Raw genomic sequence first — 18026 nt, 5'->3', positions numbered from 1 at the left:
AGGGAGGGCCTGTGTGAGCCTCGTCTGTTGAGAAGCAGTGAGAACAGGCGTACTCACCGTTTAAACAGATTAAAGAGTGAGACCCAGCTCTGTAGCCCCGAGACAGACTGACCCTTACCACCCCGGGTTACACATATCCACACATAATCCCTGAGCGGGTTATTTATTTGCTTAGCTTAAATCAGAGGGGAACCCGAGTCCGTCCCAGACTTCAACTCAGATCAAACCCGGGAGGAAATGTCTCCGTCATCTTCAAACTGAGAGGAGCAATAAAGGGAGGTCAAAGGGCAGGATGATGATTGGGATACATTAGAGAGGAGACAGGTTCTCTCTCTTGAGCTAAATCAGTTTCTCATGTACAGATTAATAAACCCTCACGTTATATCATTTAAATCTGTCGTTTTGGTCTTAGTCGACTAAGATTTCATTAGTCGATTAGTCATTTATTTATGCTTTTTTCATGCTGAATGACTTATTTCCAAGAAACTTAATAAGAAATAGTACTACTAATACTTAAAAACCTTATGAGCACATCTCTGTAAACACGAGATTTAAAGTGGTGCTTTTAAGTGATTTTTTGTGGAGAAACTCTGACGATTAAATCAACTAATCGATTTGACGACAAAGAATTTCTTTGGACGAGGACAGTCCTAGTCTCATCTGATTTTTGTCTTTTACCATTTTGTGCTTTTGGTTTACTTTAATAATTCAACTGTTGTAATAAAATTGCTCATTTAAATCTAGATATAGTTGTTAAAATGAGCGTGACTGTTGATTTGATAAAATTATGAGTATCAGTCCCTCTGCCATTTAACGAAAAACCAGTTTTCTTTTAAAGCCCCTTAAAACATGGTTTCAAATCTTCTCATTTCAACATTTCTCTTAAGTATTAAATGCACTAAATGAGCAACAATCACAGTTCAAATTTGGAAAAACACATCTTTAGGTATAATTTCAAACACTGAGATAACTTTTGTTAACAATTGTTCAGGAGAAGAGTCCATATGAACGCCCCCTCTTGTGGTATTCAATCTCATAAGTGTAAAGTTTCTGAAAGCTCAGTTCATGAGTTGTGATGTGTTTGTCAACGTTGTCTGAAATGGCAGAGGCCATGGAGTAAATATTTTGGAACATAATAAGTTAATATATTGTGATTTTAGTGGTATATCGTTTTTCTTTGTAATATTATAATATGTCGGAGGAAAATGTTGACATTCCCAACGGCCTCATCTTTCTCCTCTGTCATTACGTCTTTGCATTTCCTGCATTATGTTACCCTCTTGCTAGCTTGCTAAATAGTTAGCCTCTGTGGCTTCTAGATGCCGACAGTAACGTTAATATTGCTGTCGCTTAGCAGCGGTGTTCTCACGACTTAACCTCTTGAACTCTAAGCATCGTATCGTGTACGCAATTTAACATGTTGTAAACACGAGCTCACGAGTTTCATTTGAAGGCACCATGTTTCATCAGGACTGTGTGGATATGATTTGATCTGATTTAACAGCAGCTAAACAAACCCAGAACTGTCATCAGATTTATATTCAAATTTTACCAAATCCGGATTGGTTGACAGACGTGTATGATGTCACGTTTTACCAGCTGAGCCCCGCCCTCGTCAAACCAGTACCAAGAGCATATAGAGGAAAACAGAAATCTCTTATGAGAAATAAACTGTTTAAACTAGACAATTTTGTGTTAATGTAGAATATCTCAGCCGCTGATTGAAATAAATGGATTTCAGTGCCTTTAAAATGTAAATAAAGTTTCTTTAATGTCACCTTTAACTAACTTTTAACTAACTTTTAACTAACTTTTCTAACACTTGGCTGAATAAGAAGGAAAGAACAGGACAACATTGCCATTAATGTCATAAAATATATTTCTGAATATTTCATTCAAATGTACAAAAACACATGAAGTGAACTTATCAAAGAGCAAGAAAAATTAAATATATAACTATACATCTATTAAATATTCATAGTTGGAGACACAGGCCTCCTTTCTCATCAGTATATATGTACAAAAAGTCTTTCATCTCAAAGAGTCTAGCGGTTTTCGGTCAACAGTGGTCAGTGGAGTCATCAGACACGTCGATGTCCACGTCCAGGTCAGAGAACTCCTCATCCTCCTCCTCGTCTCCTTCATCACCGTGGCCTTGAGATCCGGGACTCTTCGGCGGAGCAGCCAGGCCCAGTTTGGCCAGCTTGGCCTGCTGCTGCTCCAGACTCTGTTTGCGCCACTTGATGCGTCGGTTCTGGAACCAGACTTTGACCTGGAGAGAACAAAAACAACATGCATATTAGAAATATGGCAGTAAGAAATATACCTAAATATGTTTCTGGGTCTACACTGTAAGGCAAGGCAAGGCAGCTTTATTTGTAGAGCACATTTCAGCAACAGGACAATTCAAAGTGCTTTACATTGCGACAAAGTGCAAAAGAACATTAAGACATAATTAAAACAGTTATAAAAACATTAAAGATTAGAAAATAAAAACAAAAGCTAGGATAGAAGCTAAAATAGAGTATTACACACAAGAGTAAAAGCTCTAGTGCAGTATATAAGATCATTATCTGGTTTAATAAAAGGCAGCAGCAAACCGGAAAGTTTGAAGCTTTGATTTAAAAGAACTCAGAGTTGGAGTCCTGCAGGTTTCTGGGAGCTTGTTCCAGATATTTGGTGCATAAAAACTGAACGCTGCTTCTGCATGTTTAGTTGTGACTCTGGGGACACTAAGCAGACCTGATCCAGATGACCTGAGAGGTCTGGATGGCTCAGAACATAGCAGAAGATAAGAAATGTATTTTGGCACTAAACCATTTAGTGCGTTGTAAACCAGCACTTTCTTGGTCTTAGTGAGGACTCTAGCAGCAGCAGCTTTCTGAATCAGCTTCAGCTGTCTGATCCATTCTTTAGGAAGACCAGTAAAGACTGTTACAGTAGTCGAGTCGGCTGAAGATAAATGCATGGACTAGTTTTTCTGTAAATGCCTAAATTCTAGTTTTCAGTCTCTGTTTTCTTACCTGAGCTTCTGTGAGCTGCAGAGCCGAGGCCAGGAGGAACCTCTCGGATCCCACCATGTACTGCTGCCGAGCAAACTCCTTCTCCAGCCTGGAGAGCTGCTCGCTGGTGAAGCTGGTGCGCATCCGCTTCGACTTCCCACCTTTAGTCTTGAAGGAGTGCAGCCCTGCGCTCACTTTAGACATTGAAGCTGCAAAGGAGAGATTGCACATTTAATCAAACTGCAGCCACGTGAATATAGTTTGATTTTGACATTCAAATCTTGCTCTGATTGATGCTTACCTTGTGCGTAAAATGCTCCACGACAGGATGACTGATAGGTGAAAGGCGGGCAGCAGTAGACTGAGTATCCGGGTTGCGCATGGTGCAACATGTTTGGAGAGTAGACGTAAGGTGCAGGTAAACCTACGTGTCCACTGAGAGGCAGAACTGGACCTCCTGGTTGGTATTTGTCTCCACACTGAGGAGGACTCGCCCTGCAGCTGGTTGTGTCCTCCGGCTTGGCGAGCAAAGCATCAATGGTGAAGGATTTCCCTCTTGGAGGCTTCGTTACGGACGCGCACTGGCTCTCCTGGTACTGCTGGTATAGAGATGCTGGTGCGTAATTACGCATGGGGTATCCGTAAACTCCCACTGGTCTGTTCGGCACATGCATTCTGCAGGATGTTTTTAAAAAGTAGAAAATCTCGATTGTCTTTGCAGAAAGATGTTGGTCCAAGTGCAGCAGGAGAGTGAATGCATGCTCCTCTGCAGAGCCTCCTCTTTATTTATACTCCAGCTGGACACAGAGGTGTCAACAGCCCCCCCATCGACCCTTTGTCTTTCTAAGTAGCAGATGAGAGAAACGAACATCCTCGACAACGTATCCAATTAATTGGTGGAGTAGTACAAGCTGGGATTGTCAAACATCCTAACCCTTTGAATGACAAGGCTTTTGAAGAGGTCGTGGGGGCTGGGGACTCAGGAGATTTACTGGGCTACAAATTCTTGCATGGATCTTAAGTCCAAATGTAATCATTACCGCTGGGAAGGCCTTGATGTTACCAAATCATCTTATTTGGAGCCTTTTAAGTCCTTTGCTGGCCGACAGATGCTTCAAGCAGCGTGACAAGTCGCTTCACAATTGGAGGCAAGATGTACAATTTACAGACTTTTTTTTTTATCATCCAAACTTTTTACAACCTTCTAATTTAGGAAAGACTTTGATTTGAATGAATGAATGAATGAAAGACTTTATTTCAAACATTAAATAAATAAAAACAGATACAAAATAATAACAAACAAAACAAGAGTAATAGTGTTCCGAAAAGGAGTATAGGTAGAAGTCAAACTTCTCACTTCTCCTCTAATAACTCATATATCATAGAATGATAGAATGATAATATAATATAATATATAAACTATCCCAGATTTATTTACATCCCAAATTAAATATATGAACAGCATCCCAAGTTTTTTTACAACCTACAAATCCATCCGGAGTTAAAATGTAGATATAAACCAAAACCTTATCACAACCCTTATCACAACTCTTCCTCAACCATATACCTCCCAAAAATATCTTTTTTGTATAGCTTTATCTCACACTGTTAAGAATGTCCCAGTAAAATAACAGTAAAGAACTGATGGCAGGGTTGCCTTTATGTTACTGTAAAATTAACATTATTATACTGTCGTTGAAATTTACAGCTTTGTACTGTTAATGAAAAATACTGTTTTTTTAATTATTTTCACAGTATTTTACAGTTAATTTACTGTTTAAAGATACATTATATAGCTGTTTTTCACCTTTCTTTTACATTATCTTACTGATTTGTTTTAATGCACTATTTAGTATTTTTTACATACATTTTAATAAACATTATTTTTTGCCTAGATGAATAGACTTAGCAGGTTACAGACATAGGAATAGTCACACTAAATACAATTAAAGGCACTTGTTAGGAAAAAGGCTATAATAGACTTGTTGACACTTTTCCCAAAATGTATGTCTATATCTGGCTACAAGCACAGAATGCAAACCATAACAACATGTGAGTGAAGAACAATAAAGTTAATTCACTGATTTTACAATCATGTACAATGTACAAGCCTCACATGTGCAGATCAGGTCCCAGAATTAAAAACATACTGCATGAAACTGTTACTGATGATACTTTAGACAGTTGATCAGCAGTAAAGTTTAAGAATGCATTATAGTTCAGTTAAAAAACGGCCTATGAGCGTAATTGAACAGGTTTTCTTTTGTATTAACAGTAAAGCACTGTTTTTAGCAATAACAGGTTAATACTGTTGAAATCCTGCTGTAAATTAACAGCAATTGTTTACAGTGTAGCTGTAAATCAAGTATCACTCCTGTATGTAAACAATCCATAATCTCTTTCCTGTATAAAATGAATGCTCTCTATTTTCAGAGTGTGTCTTTTAACAGCAGCAGTGTTGCTCTTAAAACCTGAATAACTGCGGTGCGTAATTGAGGCGTCAAATCCAGCAGGTCTGGTGTGGTGACAGAGTGGTGCTGCTGGTTTTACCAAAATGCAAGTCCTTTAATCTCTCTCAGCCACCGCCTTAATCCAGAGGTTGATCCATCCCATCCTTTGAATGTCAGACTGGGAAAGGCCTCTGCTCCTCTGGCTGGTTCCTAAAACAATCCAAGTTGGTCTATTTATTTATTTATTTAAAAAGGATCCCCATTAGCTGATACCAATGGCACCAGCTAGTCTTCCTGGGGTCCGAAGCCTTAAAGGTCTCATATTATTATAAAAAAGTGAGATTTTCACGTTTCTTTATTATAAAGCAGGTTTAAGTCCTATATAAATACTGTGAAAGTATCGAAACATTCAATCCACAGGGAAATACACACAACCCGTATTCAGAAACTCTGCCTTTGAAACAAGCTGTCAGGATTTCTGTCCCTTTGTGATGTCATAAATCTACAATATAAAGACCATTTCACAGTTTTAAACGTAAACATTGTAAATGTGTCCCAGTTTATTCCTGGTTGCAGTGTATGTGAATGTCATCAGCTGACAGGAAGTGCACATGGACCCAAGCTGTTGCAATTCCGTCAAAATGCGCTAAAACGGAGCGTTTCAGACAGACGGTAAATACAGGCATATCCAGGCTGACAGTATGAGGAAAATAAAGTTTTTTTTTTAACATTATAGCATGTAAACATGTTCTAGTAGAAACACAAAATACAAATATGAACCTGGAAATTTGCACGATATGGGACCTTTAAATCTTGGATTCATTGATTGCGTAAAAATACAAAACATCTTGTGAATCAAACAGAAGCCAGTCTCAAGAGACCTTTATTCTGAAATAATACTTTGTTTTATTGTTTTCTCATTAAAGGTTTGAAGATGAAGCAGCGGCTACTTTAAAGGAAGTGATTTGCTTTCTCGCACAAAGACATCGTCTCTTTCAACTGGGATTATTGCCAGCTCTGCAAACTCTGCCGGCTCATTTCCATCATTTGGAGGTGGCAGAGAGGCTCTGCGAAGCCTTAAGTAACTGTTAAAACACATTTAAACACCGAAGAGAACCGCTCCTTCCCTTTGACCTCAGAGGGTTTTATTTATCCTCTTTCACTGACACTAGAATGTCTAATGAAGAGAGCAAACACAGACTTTCTCCACCCGGCCTGAACAATAAGGATGCTTCTTCTGATGCCTCTACGACCGGACCACCCACCCCATCACCACTGTTTACTGGCAACTTACTGCAGAAAAACCTCTGTCCTGACAGATCAATTCATTCACATTCAGTGGTGAAACCTTCATTTAACATAAAAGCTTCAAGTTGAATGACACAATGTCAGATGTTTCTCAGTCAAACCAGCTTGGAAAAAAAAGGATATAAGGTTTAATTTAGTGAAACAAGTTTAGAAAATAAGTGACACTAATACAAACATTTGGAATTAACTAAAACAATTAAAGATATTTTCGCCTATCAGACTGAATATAATACTTTTATTGTCAAGTTGTGGATACCTGTTGAGTTTTCCATCGACAAATTAATCCTTCAATTAAAAAAAGCCAAGAAGTTAACTGGTTCCAGTTTGTCAAACGTGAATATTTGCTGGTTTTCTGTGAAAGTAAATTGAATTTATTTGAGTTTTGACAGTTTGTTGGATAAGAAAATACATTTTAAAGGCATCACCTTCAGTAGATTAGTTTTAGTAGATTAATAGATAATGAAAATAGTCATTAGTTGCAACCCTAATTGCCACATCAGGTTAAATAGACTTAAGAGAGAACTGTAATTGCCCTTTGCAGCCAAGTTCTCCTCTAATATTCTGCCGGCACATCTGAACTTTATACTGTCATGTCTTTTTCATTCTCAGTGTCCTAATGATGCTGCTAGTGAAGGCAACATTTCCTCCTTGTGTATTGGGGCCAGACAAGGAATACGCGGAGCATTGTCCCAGAGAGTCCTCTTTTCATAGTCATGTCATGAGAGGAGAAAGAAGCTGGAGGGGCTGCTCTCTAATGGCTCTATGGGCCATCCGCCCCAAATGAGGCTCTCACCAACAGCTCGAAAGTCCTCATCAGCATTCATTCATTCAGTATCTGCAATGTGGCTACAAAAGGGTCACTTCTTTAGGATTTGTTTTCACTTCTGGGAGCATAACTCCAAGATATAGGTGTTACATTCAAATTTGTCTGCTTTCCAAATGTGGCTTTTCCCAAAGCAACTTAAGATTTAAACATAAACTTTATTACATTTGTCATATACATACTGTACTGTACATTAACAAAACTACAGTTAAAACCGTGCAAAATAATATCAAATGTATACTAGAATCTGTTGCTTATTGCACACTGTAATATAAGCAAGAATAAAAAGCATTTGGCATTTGTTGGATATTAAAAGTACAGAAAGATTACTTGCTTTTTATATATAATCTTTCTTTTTTGAATTGTAATCCCTTACAGTAGTTCTCAGAAAATTATCTAAGTAAAACATAACTTAATAATAACTACTAAATAAAATAATAAATAAAATAATAAATAAATAAATAAATAAATAAATAAATAAATAAATAAATAAATAAATAAATAAATAAGTAAATAAATAAATAAATAAATAAATAAGTAAATAAAATAAAATAAAAAAGTATATTTTTTATGGAGTCATCCATAGCAAAAGTTTCCCAAGAAATATATCAGAGTAATTTTTGGGTAGTTAAGTGTTTAAACTCTTTTCTGCATTTAAAAAGCATGAGGTTTAACCTTCTGCTCTTATCTAGAGCGAGGTGCTTAATCCAACAGTTGTGAGGAGTTTAAAAGATCAAAGTCATGATCTCCAAACAATGGATGCTACAAGTATTATTAATGTAGGAGTTATGGCTTATGACAGAGAGGTGAGATAATGTAGAAATAAGAGCAACAGAGAGGAGAAGCTCTTCTTCTCTGTTCTGCCTCACCTTCCAGCTCAGTCCACACATGATTGAATGAAACAAAAGCATGAAGAAACACTGTCATCATTATTATTATTGAGGTGAAAGGGGATCGTTTTCTCACCTGCCCGACACATTTAACAGGCACTGTAATCTGGGCCTTTCCTGTCCACGCACATCCATCACTAATGAGTTTATGAAGCTGTTTACAGGACGAATCCAGAGCGGCCTGCCTCTGTCGCCTTGCTGCTGGAGCTGAGGGCTCATTACTGGGACCTGCTGCGCCTTGGCCCTCACCTTGACTATGAATGGGAGTCCAGTAAAAGGGCCAGGTATGCTCCGTCTGGCTCCAATACACATTCAGGCTCTGCTGTGGGCTGATATATGTGTGGGTTGTGTCTATTTTTTCAGCAGCATGAGGAGCCTGTTTTAATGTAAAAGTTGCAACCAAAACACCTGCTCTGAAGCTGCTGGAAATCACACACAAACTGTGTTTTATTTGACGAGATCTCCCACTTTATTCAACAATTTGCTTAAGAAGTGTTACACATGATGCAAGCTGCAGGTGAACACTATATGTGGCAAAAGAAACAAAAAAGACGATCATGGCCATCTATTTTTGCCAATTTAGATAAGAATAAAGTGAGTTACAGTTTTCCAATTAAGAATAAATAACTGTATAGGGTTCATTCATTTTCATTGTAATTCACCTTGATAACTGGTAATGATCTGGGTAGCCATTGATAGTTCACCAAACAGTCTAAAAACATGTCTGAACATGCAAAAGTCCAATTTTAAACATTTAGTTGTGGATTGATATTAATTTGTATGAAGTATTTCTGTTCATAAGGATGTTATAATAGTTTATGATGTTGTTTTAAATCACAAATATCCTTAATACAGTATGCTATTTTAACATCCCAATATTGAATACATTATATAAAACAAGAATTCAATAGTCTTTTGGGGCAAAGTCCAAGTCAAGTCATGTCAAAACAAGTCTCTGCCTGGTCTTTCAATGCTGACCACTGATAACAAGCTGTGTAAATAGTGTATTTTATATAGCCCAAACCAAAATCAGACCAACATCTTACAATGCATATGTTTAACAATTCAGCTTATTAGACTGTTGTCAGGCTATTAAATAGGTGTTACCAGTCGCTATATGCCCCATAGATGTTGCATATGTCAATATGTCAATAGGTGCCTACTACACCCACTAGTAGGTTTTATCATCTATTCACATGGTAGATCATCGAAAGAAGGTGTTAAAGAACACAACAGTGACCTCTATCAGCAAAACACAGGACTTTCACCCAGGAGACCGGAGTTTGCATCCCGTGTGAAACCAACGTGTAGTTGTGTTTGTGTTCATAGTTATTTTAACCCAAAATATGATGTTTTTTTTGTTGCCTAAACCTAAAGAATTTGTAATTTTATTACAAAAACCTAATGTTTTTTTCCCCTTAACCTAAAGAAGTTGTAGCTTCGTCGCCTAAACCTAAAGAAGCCTTTTTGTTTGTGTTCAAAACGTAACCTTTCATTCAGTTTTACAACATGTTACAACGTGTTGCTTTTAAGTTTCACTTTCACTTTTACAACGTAGTAGGTGTAGTAGGCCCCTAATGACCCACATCTATGGTGCTTATAACGATTGATAACGACTATTTAATGGCCTGATAACAGTCGAATCGGGTGAACAATTAAACATTTCAAGATTATCAATCAATATATTCTTTGGGGATTTTACCAAGACAAAAATCGGGACTTTAATATGTTTAATTTCATTTATCATGAAAGTCCAGTCTTATAGCATTCAAGTCCTCATTTTTACCTCAAATCCGAGTCGAATGTGCAGCTCTTTTAAAAGCAGACTAATAATTCAGACCTCATTAACACTAAGGGTCATGTACTGTGGCTGCATCAAAGTAAATCCACAATACAGGGACAGAAATAATGATAAAAGCGAGAATCAGTCTTAAACAGGGCCCTTGTCTGAAACCTCTCAGTCTGCTCTCTCTCTCTCTCTCTCTCTCTCTCTCTCTCTCTCTCTCTCTCTCTTTGTGTAAAATGACCTTCATTAACACCATCGGCTAAATGGTTAAAATGTGAAATGAACTGACTAATTCCAGCATTGATGCTGCCTCCTTTGCAGCGTCACTATGCAGATTCTGTGTGTTTTTCATTTACACGTGTGGCAGAAGGGAGGACCTCCAGTCACTGCAGCTCCCGCTAAGCAACCATTAGCATTAGCATCGACACCAGCGCTGTGAAGTGCTACTGTACGAGCGGCTCTCCGCTGGGCTAATGGTGGCCATTCAGGCCAGATAGTCCTCTATCCACCCAGAGAAATGACCGTCCACGTCATTACCAACTTAATGAGGGATTAACTTTCTCCATGAACGGTACCTGTTGACTGACATCACGGTCCCGTCCTGGGAACGGAGGATGTGTGTATTCGACCTGTCTGACACGCCATACAGGCCGTTACACCGCTGAGAAAGATACCTGCAGTAAAGGCCGAGTTACTTGGTACATACAGCTCATATAGGAACTTTACTAGTAATTTGGTAAAGGAAATCATGGTATTGTGCAGATAGGCAGAACACAGAATGGCAATGTCAGTCTGTCGGTCGGTTCACCGCTTTGATCCAAACGAAAATATCTCAACAACTATTCATGTTCCCATCAGGATGAATTGTAGTAACGTTGGTGATCTCTTGAATTTCCATCCTTCAGGACAAATCCTCAGGACAAAAAGTAATTTTGTCCAATATTTTTATATGACTTGACATTGTGAACACAGGACACGGATGAACAACTGATTGTAAAGTGAAACTTAACACACGGGACACAAACAGTGGTCTCCTGAATGAAAGACTTGTGTTCAGATCAAAGAAATATTGTGTTAAAGGAGCACTGTGTAGGATCTGGCGGTATATAGTGATGTGGTTGCAGATTGCAACCAACTGAAGCCAATCCAGTGTGCCAAGCGTGTAGAAGAGCTACGGTGGTCGACGTGATAAGGCAAATGGCCCTCTCTAGAGCAAGTTGTAGTAAGAGAAGCATAGGTCATTTTGAGCAGAGCGTGTGTGTGTACGTGGGAAGTGAGTGGTGAAGTAAGAGAGAGAGAGAGAATAGCAGCGACAGGAGCGAGTAACGTTAACGATCCAAGCCGCTCTGGGCAACTGTAAAAACATGGCGGACTCTGTGGAGAGGACCCGCTCCATATGTAGATATAAACACTTGTTACACACTGTTCCTTTAATTACTGAGCATTAGAGATGCCGGCAGGCTGATTTTGTTCCCTTTGGACAGAGCCAGGTCGGTATTTTCCTGACCTTGAAATTTGCATTGTGTGTTTTTTTGGAGCTGAGCGCAGAGCGCAAGGTGCACAGGCGGAAATAGAGGTGCAAACAGGCCAGAAGTTCTTCTCCTTCACTTTAACCAGCTGCTGGCTTTAGCTTCACATGTACCATGCAGATATAGTGATATCAATCTCCTCATTTAAGTCTGAAGGACGGCCAGTAAGTGCATTTTTTTACAAAATGTCAAACAAATTCAATATAATCCAGCGTTGAACACTCTGTTTCTTCCAGTTATTGGTTTTCTTTACATTATCTTTTCTTATAAACGTATGGTTTTATTTCTTTTTTTTCTATTTCTCTGCTATGGACATGCATTCACATTTTTAGGAGACAATTAATGGTTTGATTCTTTAACTTACGCAGGGGTTCATCATGTATTTCTAACTGAAAAATGCTCACTGTCCTACCTAAAACTGTCAATATGCTGTCAGAAAAAGTTAAAGGTCAGCTGGTGACTCCAGAGGAGTTTATACTTTCTCACATGGTAGTTTTTTTCATTTTAAAATGAAACTTTTAGTCTATTTTACTGCTGTAGTCAAAGTAACATGGCTGTTGGTTTCTTGATAAATGCATAAAATGTAAATGTCCTGTAGACATTTCACGTGTTTGCTGATTTGTAAAGCTGCTTTATGAAACCAATCACTGCAGTGTTTTAAAGGGGCCCCTTCCCAGGTGCTTTGAGGGCTCTGTGGAGGACCCCCCCTCTCCAAACCCTCTTTAATGGAGGTGAGAATTGGCGGGTTGGACTTTAACACTTGACCTCTGTTTACACTTCCTGTGGGTGTCAGGTCTTGTCCATAAAGCGCTGCTTGCAGGACCGCGCTGCATTGAAAGGAGACAGAGAGCGGCGGAGCACCCCGGCGCTGCGAGCTGAATGCACTGCTGCTCCTGGGCTGTGATTATTAGGACAGGCCATTTCCTCCCTTCACATTCTCTGTTTGCTTATATTACTGCCACACTTCCTCGACCCCCCACACACATCTCCTCAGGCCTTTTATAGGAAAGTGATGACAAACCGGCATATTCAACCTGCTGCAGTCTGCTCTGTAATGGGGATTTAATGGAGGTTTTCACTCAGAAATGAAGAGTAGTTTATTTTTGATGACTAAGACTGTTTATTTTCTGTTTGGCTGCAACTAGTGAATATTTTCTTGATGAAAGGTACTGTTTGGAACTTCTTACACTTACACTCTTTTAAATCATTGTGGGTTGGTGTCCCATATGCGCTCATTTTTGGCTACGCTGTTCCACCACAAACTACACGGAAGCACCAAAACCACAAAGTTATATCTAGCGAAGCCCGTCTTGCAAAACAGTGTCAACTTTGTGCAGAAATAAATGCTGCAGCTCCTCCAGACCTACAGAGGTTTCCCGTGTCGTTTCCTGCTGCTGAGTGAATAGACGGGGCTCCGCAGCAAGTAACGTTATCGTCTCCGACCAAAACTCCGGTGTCTCCCCCGTTCCTTCTGACCGCGGTCGGGAGGTTGAAGCAGGAAAAGCCAACACTAGGATCAGCAGTGATTCATGGAGAGACCTCCGTCTGGTCAGCTAACATTACTGCCAAGCAGCTGAAATATAGAGTGATATTGTGGTTTTAGCTGACGTGTGACGCCTCACTGTGTTGAGCGATGCTTGTTCATGTCTATGTAGAGCAAGCACGAGCAACAGGACGCTGACTTTCACTGACTTAACCGCCACAGGTGTCACTGTTAACAAGCAATTTCTGATTCTTACATAGAGTCCCTTTAATCGATTTATCATTGGGCCTATAAAAGATCACAAAGCTGTGAAACATGACCATCACAGTTTCCAAGAGCCCAATTTCACGTCTTCAAATACACTGTTTTGTTTGACCAACAGTCCAAAACAAAAGAGAATATAAGACAAGGGAAAGCAGCAAATCTTACATTTGAGAATCTGTAATGGCATTTAAAAAAAAAAAAATCAATTATCTAAATTGTTCCCTATTAATTCCCTATAATATTTGCCAGATGAATTGTTTCATCAATGCCAAAAATCTGTCACAAAAACACAAAGTTACTGTAGAGTTTACTTGTTTTTAGTAAATGTGCAGACATGCGTTAGCACCTGTTCAACACTTGCAGTTTTTTGTCTTCTTCCTGGTCACCTGGAACAGACAATAGAGGCCTTAAGACGTTTTTCTTGTTGGAACATGTTCCCAGAAGTTCATCCTCTGTTGTGTTTTGTTGTGACGTATAACCTCAGTTCAGGAATTAGACAAACCTCGGTCTGCAATATGCTTTATATGATTACATGAGACAAATGTCCTTCAAAGGCCCAAAGAGTAATAATGTAAATCATATAATTTACATGTATGTATAATAGAAAAGTTAGATGGATAATCTACCTTTTTCTTTAGGTTAAGGTTAAATAATGTCCTTAAAAAGATGGGCACTGTAGTTTTTAGCAAACGCTACTCAAACAGGAGCAAACATTGCATTTGTTAGGGACTATTTTCAGCGGCGGATTAATCCACATTTGGTGTTCTAGTGAGTATTTGAGGCTTTGGATACAAACACAATACTTGTTAGTAGGATACATTCTGTGCTGGTTTTGGTCTTTTTATGAGATTTGTTGAAACTAAGGCTGTCATGACATCAGATTTTCATTACACACCAAAATAATTCACATAACGATATTATTTCGACATTTATAGAATATTGTTTTTTGTGGATTTTGACTTTTTTGGCAAATTAATAACACTCAAAATACAAGTGTAGGGAGGTGGAGAGAGAGTCTGTAACCATACCTGCACAAAAGTGTGATTTAAGAGTTGTTGGATTATTTACATGATATTATCATATGAGTATTATTAATATGATATCAATATTTCATTCACAAATATCATGGTTATTGTCAGTACCGGTATATCGCGACACCGCTAGTTGACACTAAGAAAAATAGGAAATATCTCCAGCCTTACCCTTTAATGTCCTGTATTGAGTGTAGATTGTTTTAAAAGAAATATCACCAGATTTATCCTTTAAACATTAACATGTAAATAATTCATTAAAAGCATCACAAAACCACAAAGTAGTTTTAGTTGTTACAGTGTTCAAAATGTATGAAAATACCTGTTAATTCAAGTTTTATTCCTGTGTTTTAATTTCAGTGGTGGTCCGACACATATGTTAGGTTTGGATTGTACCTGTAAAGTGTTTCTTTAATCTAATTACATATAATTTAGTCTTATATGTATTTCATTTTCTGCTACTTTTCTTTAGGAGAGGCCTGTGTTTTAGCGTTCACTCCTCTCTGTAGTGATGTAGGTTTACAGTCGTCACACCTTAGTAGTCTATTGTCTGTCCTTGTAGCTGAACAGCAGATCAAAGCAGCGGTCACTATGGAGAAACGCCAAACAAAGACAGATATGCTCACAATGTGGGCCGTGATGGACTCTGAGTGTTGGGAGCAATAATTAGAGCAGACAAACCACCTAAAGGCACATTACACCTCACTTCCCTGTCTTTTAAATGTATGCAAAGAGTGAGGGACACTGTGGCTAATTTAGTGTTTTTACAAGAGCTGACTGAACACTTCAAACAAGACCACACACACACACAGGCTGACAGGTAGACGGCACATCTGCTGAACATCTGGTGACATCTGGTGGATGAGGGAGGTAGAGGCACTTCAAGAGAGGACAAACCTGAATAAGCAGCAGTTCACATTGATCTTTTATTTATTGACTCAATTACACCATATATGTACTATGTTCTCCAGGATACAAAATAATTGCATCACCATCAATGGATAGGACAAAGAACATGCCATAACATAATCATCATGTGTATATCCAAAAGCAATATTTCTATGGGATAAGTAAATACATTTAAAAGAAAAGAAATAAAAGAATAAATAAAGAAATAAAAAGAATAAAAATAAAAAAAATAAAAAATATGAGCAATAATAAGATGAATCTTACACCTAACACATGTCAATAACGCTGCACAATGTGATTTTTTGTTGATTACTTTTATGGATGTAAATCCCTTGTCATGCATTGAAATGGAGGAGATAAGGAGCGACCATGTATAAACACCCAGAACAGAATTAACACTGCCCTCATGTGTTCATTATACAGAACAACATTAATCACAATCACCTTTATTTTCCAAGTACGTGTGCACATATAAGGAATTTGACTCTGTTTTTGCATGTCTCTTGATGTACTTACAAAGAAATAAAAATAACAGCTAGGAACAAGGACAACAAAGCTTTCTTAGCTGGATAAATAATAGACATGACTGTTATGTACACATGTAGTGGAAAAATAGGTATGTAGGCCTATATAAATATTAAACAAATATATATAAAAAGCACCAATGACCAACAATTAAATATTATATATAATAATAATAATAATAATAATAAAACATCTGTATGCAACTCAAGTGTTCTGTAAGCTGTAAACATTATGAATAGTGCAAAGGAATAAATATTAAATGTAAAGATGTCTATATACTGTATATACAGCGCATAGGATATATATGTACATATTTTTTTTAAAATAAGACACCATCCTGTCATATATTTTCTAATATATATATATAATTCTTCAACACTCCTCTAGATGGGGCTCTTATCTTTAAAAAAAAAGCACCACCATTTTTGTAGTTCAGAATTTGTTGTAGTCCTATTTTTAAAGCACCCAAACTGCAGTTCCACTAATCACCAGCAGGAGGCACCATGCTGTAAATTAACAAATTTAGGCTCTATCTCTGGCAGCTGCTGTCACACAGATTGCATACAGTCTGCGATATGAATGAATCAGTGTTGAATAGATAAAATATCAAAAGGTATTTTATTTGCTTTGTGAATGTAGTTGTTTTGTAAATTCACCACCTTTTTTCAACTTCCTAATATAATTTTCAACTTGCCAAAATATGTTACCTACAGGAATTTGTGGCATAATTTGGGGGAGATGTTCATTTCAATATGATAACTGTAATTTACAGTATTGAGTGTATAAATATAATATAAATTACTGTGACGGAAACGTGCACAATTTTACTTTTTTAACTGGTATTTTCCTTTAGGACATAAATAAAAAGAGACACCAAACATTTGGGGTATTTCGAGGACCTTTAGACGTTTTCATCAAAGTTGTTGACCTCATCTAAAGATGCTGAAAGTATGATGATGTGGTGCAGTATTTCAGACAGTGTGTGTACTGTGAAGTATAATAATGAGATCATAATTTAATGGTAACTAACTCAGTAAATGAGTGCCGTCTAAATGCCCAGAGGAAACGTCCTCTGACCTCAAAAGCCCCGCTGTGGGACTCGTTTACAAATTGGCTGTAAAGTATGAAATGAAAGCTGAATGTCCTCCGGACAGGATGTTTAACCCCTGCAGGGCAGAACGACATCCCGACCAATTAATCCAGTATTAATAAAGAATCAATCAGCTGGGACATTATATTCAAGGGGCTGCTAATTGTTGAGTTTATGAACATTTAATAACGTTACCTTTGATACTTGTTGAATTTATTAACTTTTAATCCCTGACCTCATCCATGATTAATAAGTCTCTGTCTGATCCTTTTATAAATGAGGCCCCAGCTCAGTCTCTGACAGATGGGCAGCCCAACTGCTGCCAACTGCTTTCCATGCAATATTCAAGATGTATGTAACACACACACGCTAACACACACTCACACACGTGTGCCCATCACTCTTATTAGCAGTCAGACAAAGGGGGAGTCTCACAGCCACACGGGCGCACTTCTGGACTGGATATAACTCTTTTCTATTAGGTCATCAGTAACACGGAGACACAGAAATCATTTACATAAGAAGAGCAGGCGGCTATAATAGAGAGAGAACGACTCAAAGTCAGTGTATCAGACATTAGAGGTTCTCTTTTCAATATTCAGAGCATTAATATAGCAGCAAATAACTATTTACTATCTAAAGATATAGAGGAGGAATCAGTGGGCAACCTTCTGGTCTGACCTTGACCCTACTTCTCACTTGATTTATTACCTCAGTAAACATTGTAAACATGAGTTTATGATCTCCATCACTAGTTTCAAGTCTTCTTCAATACAGCATGATGTTCATTTAGTAAATTATGGTCCCATTTAGAGTCAAATAGACCATAAAGCAGGGGATGCTTTAGGGCGTGGCTACCTTGTGATTGACAGGTCGCTACCACGGTGTTGTCAGGCCATTAAATGTACATTATCGCTCCATATAAGCATCATAGTT

The 18026-nt window shown here is 38.1% G+C and overlaps 3 protein-coding genes across 3 annotated transcripts in view; 1 reads left to right on the top strand and 2 right to left on the bottom strand.

Moving 5' to 3' along the window:
* loxl3b (lysyl oxidase-like 3b) overlaps positions 1-18026 on the bottom strand; it is a 372166-nt gene that overhangs the window by 189731 nt on the left and 164409 nt on the right. The gene's annotated exons all lie outside the window — the stretch shown is intronic.
* Positions 1-18026, top strand: part of sfxn5a (sideroflexin 5a) — a 152454-nt gene that overhangs the window by 43943 nt on the left and 90485 nt on the right. The window lies entirely within an intron of this gene.
* Positions 1856-4287, bottom strand: noto (notochord homeobox). Its single transcript, XM_074661142.1, has 3 exons — positions 3304-4287; positions 3024-3211; positions 1856-2272 (listed from the first exon to the last, which is right to left on the bottom strand). The coding sequence occupies exons 1-3, from the start codon at positions 3674-3676 to the stop codon at positions 2060-2062; spliced, it is 774 nt and encodes a 257-aa protein (XP_074517243.1). The 5' UTR covers positions 3677-4287; the 3' UTR covers positions 1856-2059.

This window comes from Sebastes fasciatus, chromosome 15, assembly GCF_043250625.1.
Source record: "Sebastes fasciatus isolate fSebFas1 chromosome 15, fSebFas1.pri, whole genome shotgun sequence".
Classification (NCBI taxonomy): Eukaryota; Metazoa; Chordata; class Actinopteri; order Perciformes; family Sebastidae; genus Sebastes; species Sebastes fasciatus.
Note: the sequence above shows the minus strand (reverse complement) of the source record. Positions and strands in the feature narration are given on the sequence as shown.

Bases quoted from the DNA above. Each gene is read 5' to 3' on its own strand.
- noto (XM_074661142.1), bottom strand. From the start codon at position 3,676: ATGCATGTGCCGAACAGACCAGTGGGAGTTTACGGATACCCCATGCGT. The intron at 3,212-3,303 runs GTAAGCATCAAT...TCTCCTTTGCAG, and splicing joins TGGAGCATTTTACGCACAAG to CTTCAATGTCTAAAGTGAGC. The intron at 2,273-3,023 runs GTAAGAAAACAG...TGTTCTCTCCAG, and splicing joins TGCAGCTCACAGAAGCTCAG to GTCAAAGTCTGGTTCCAGAA.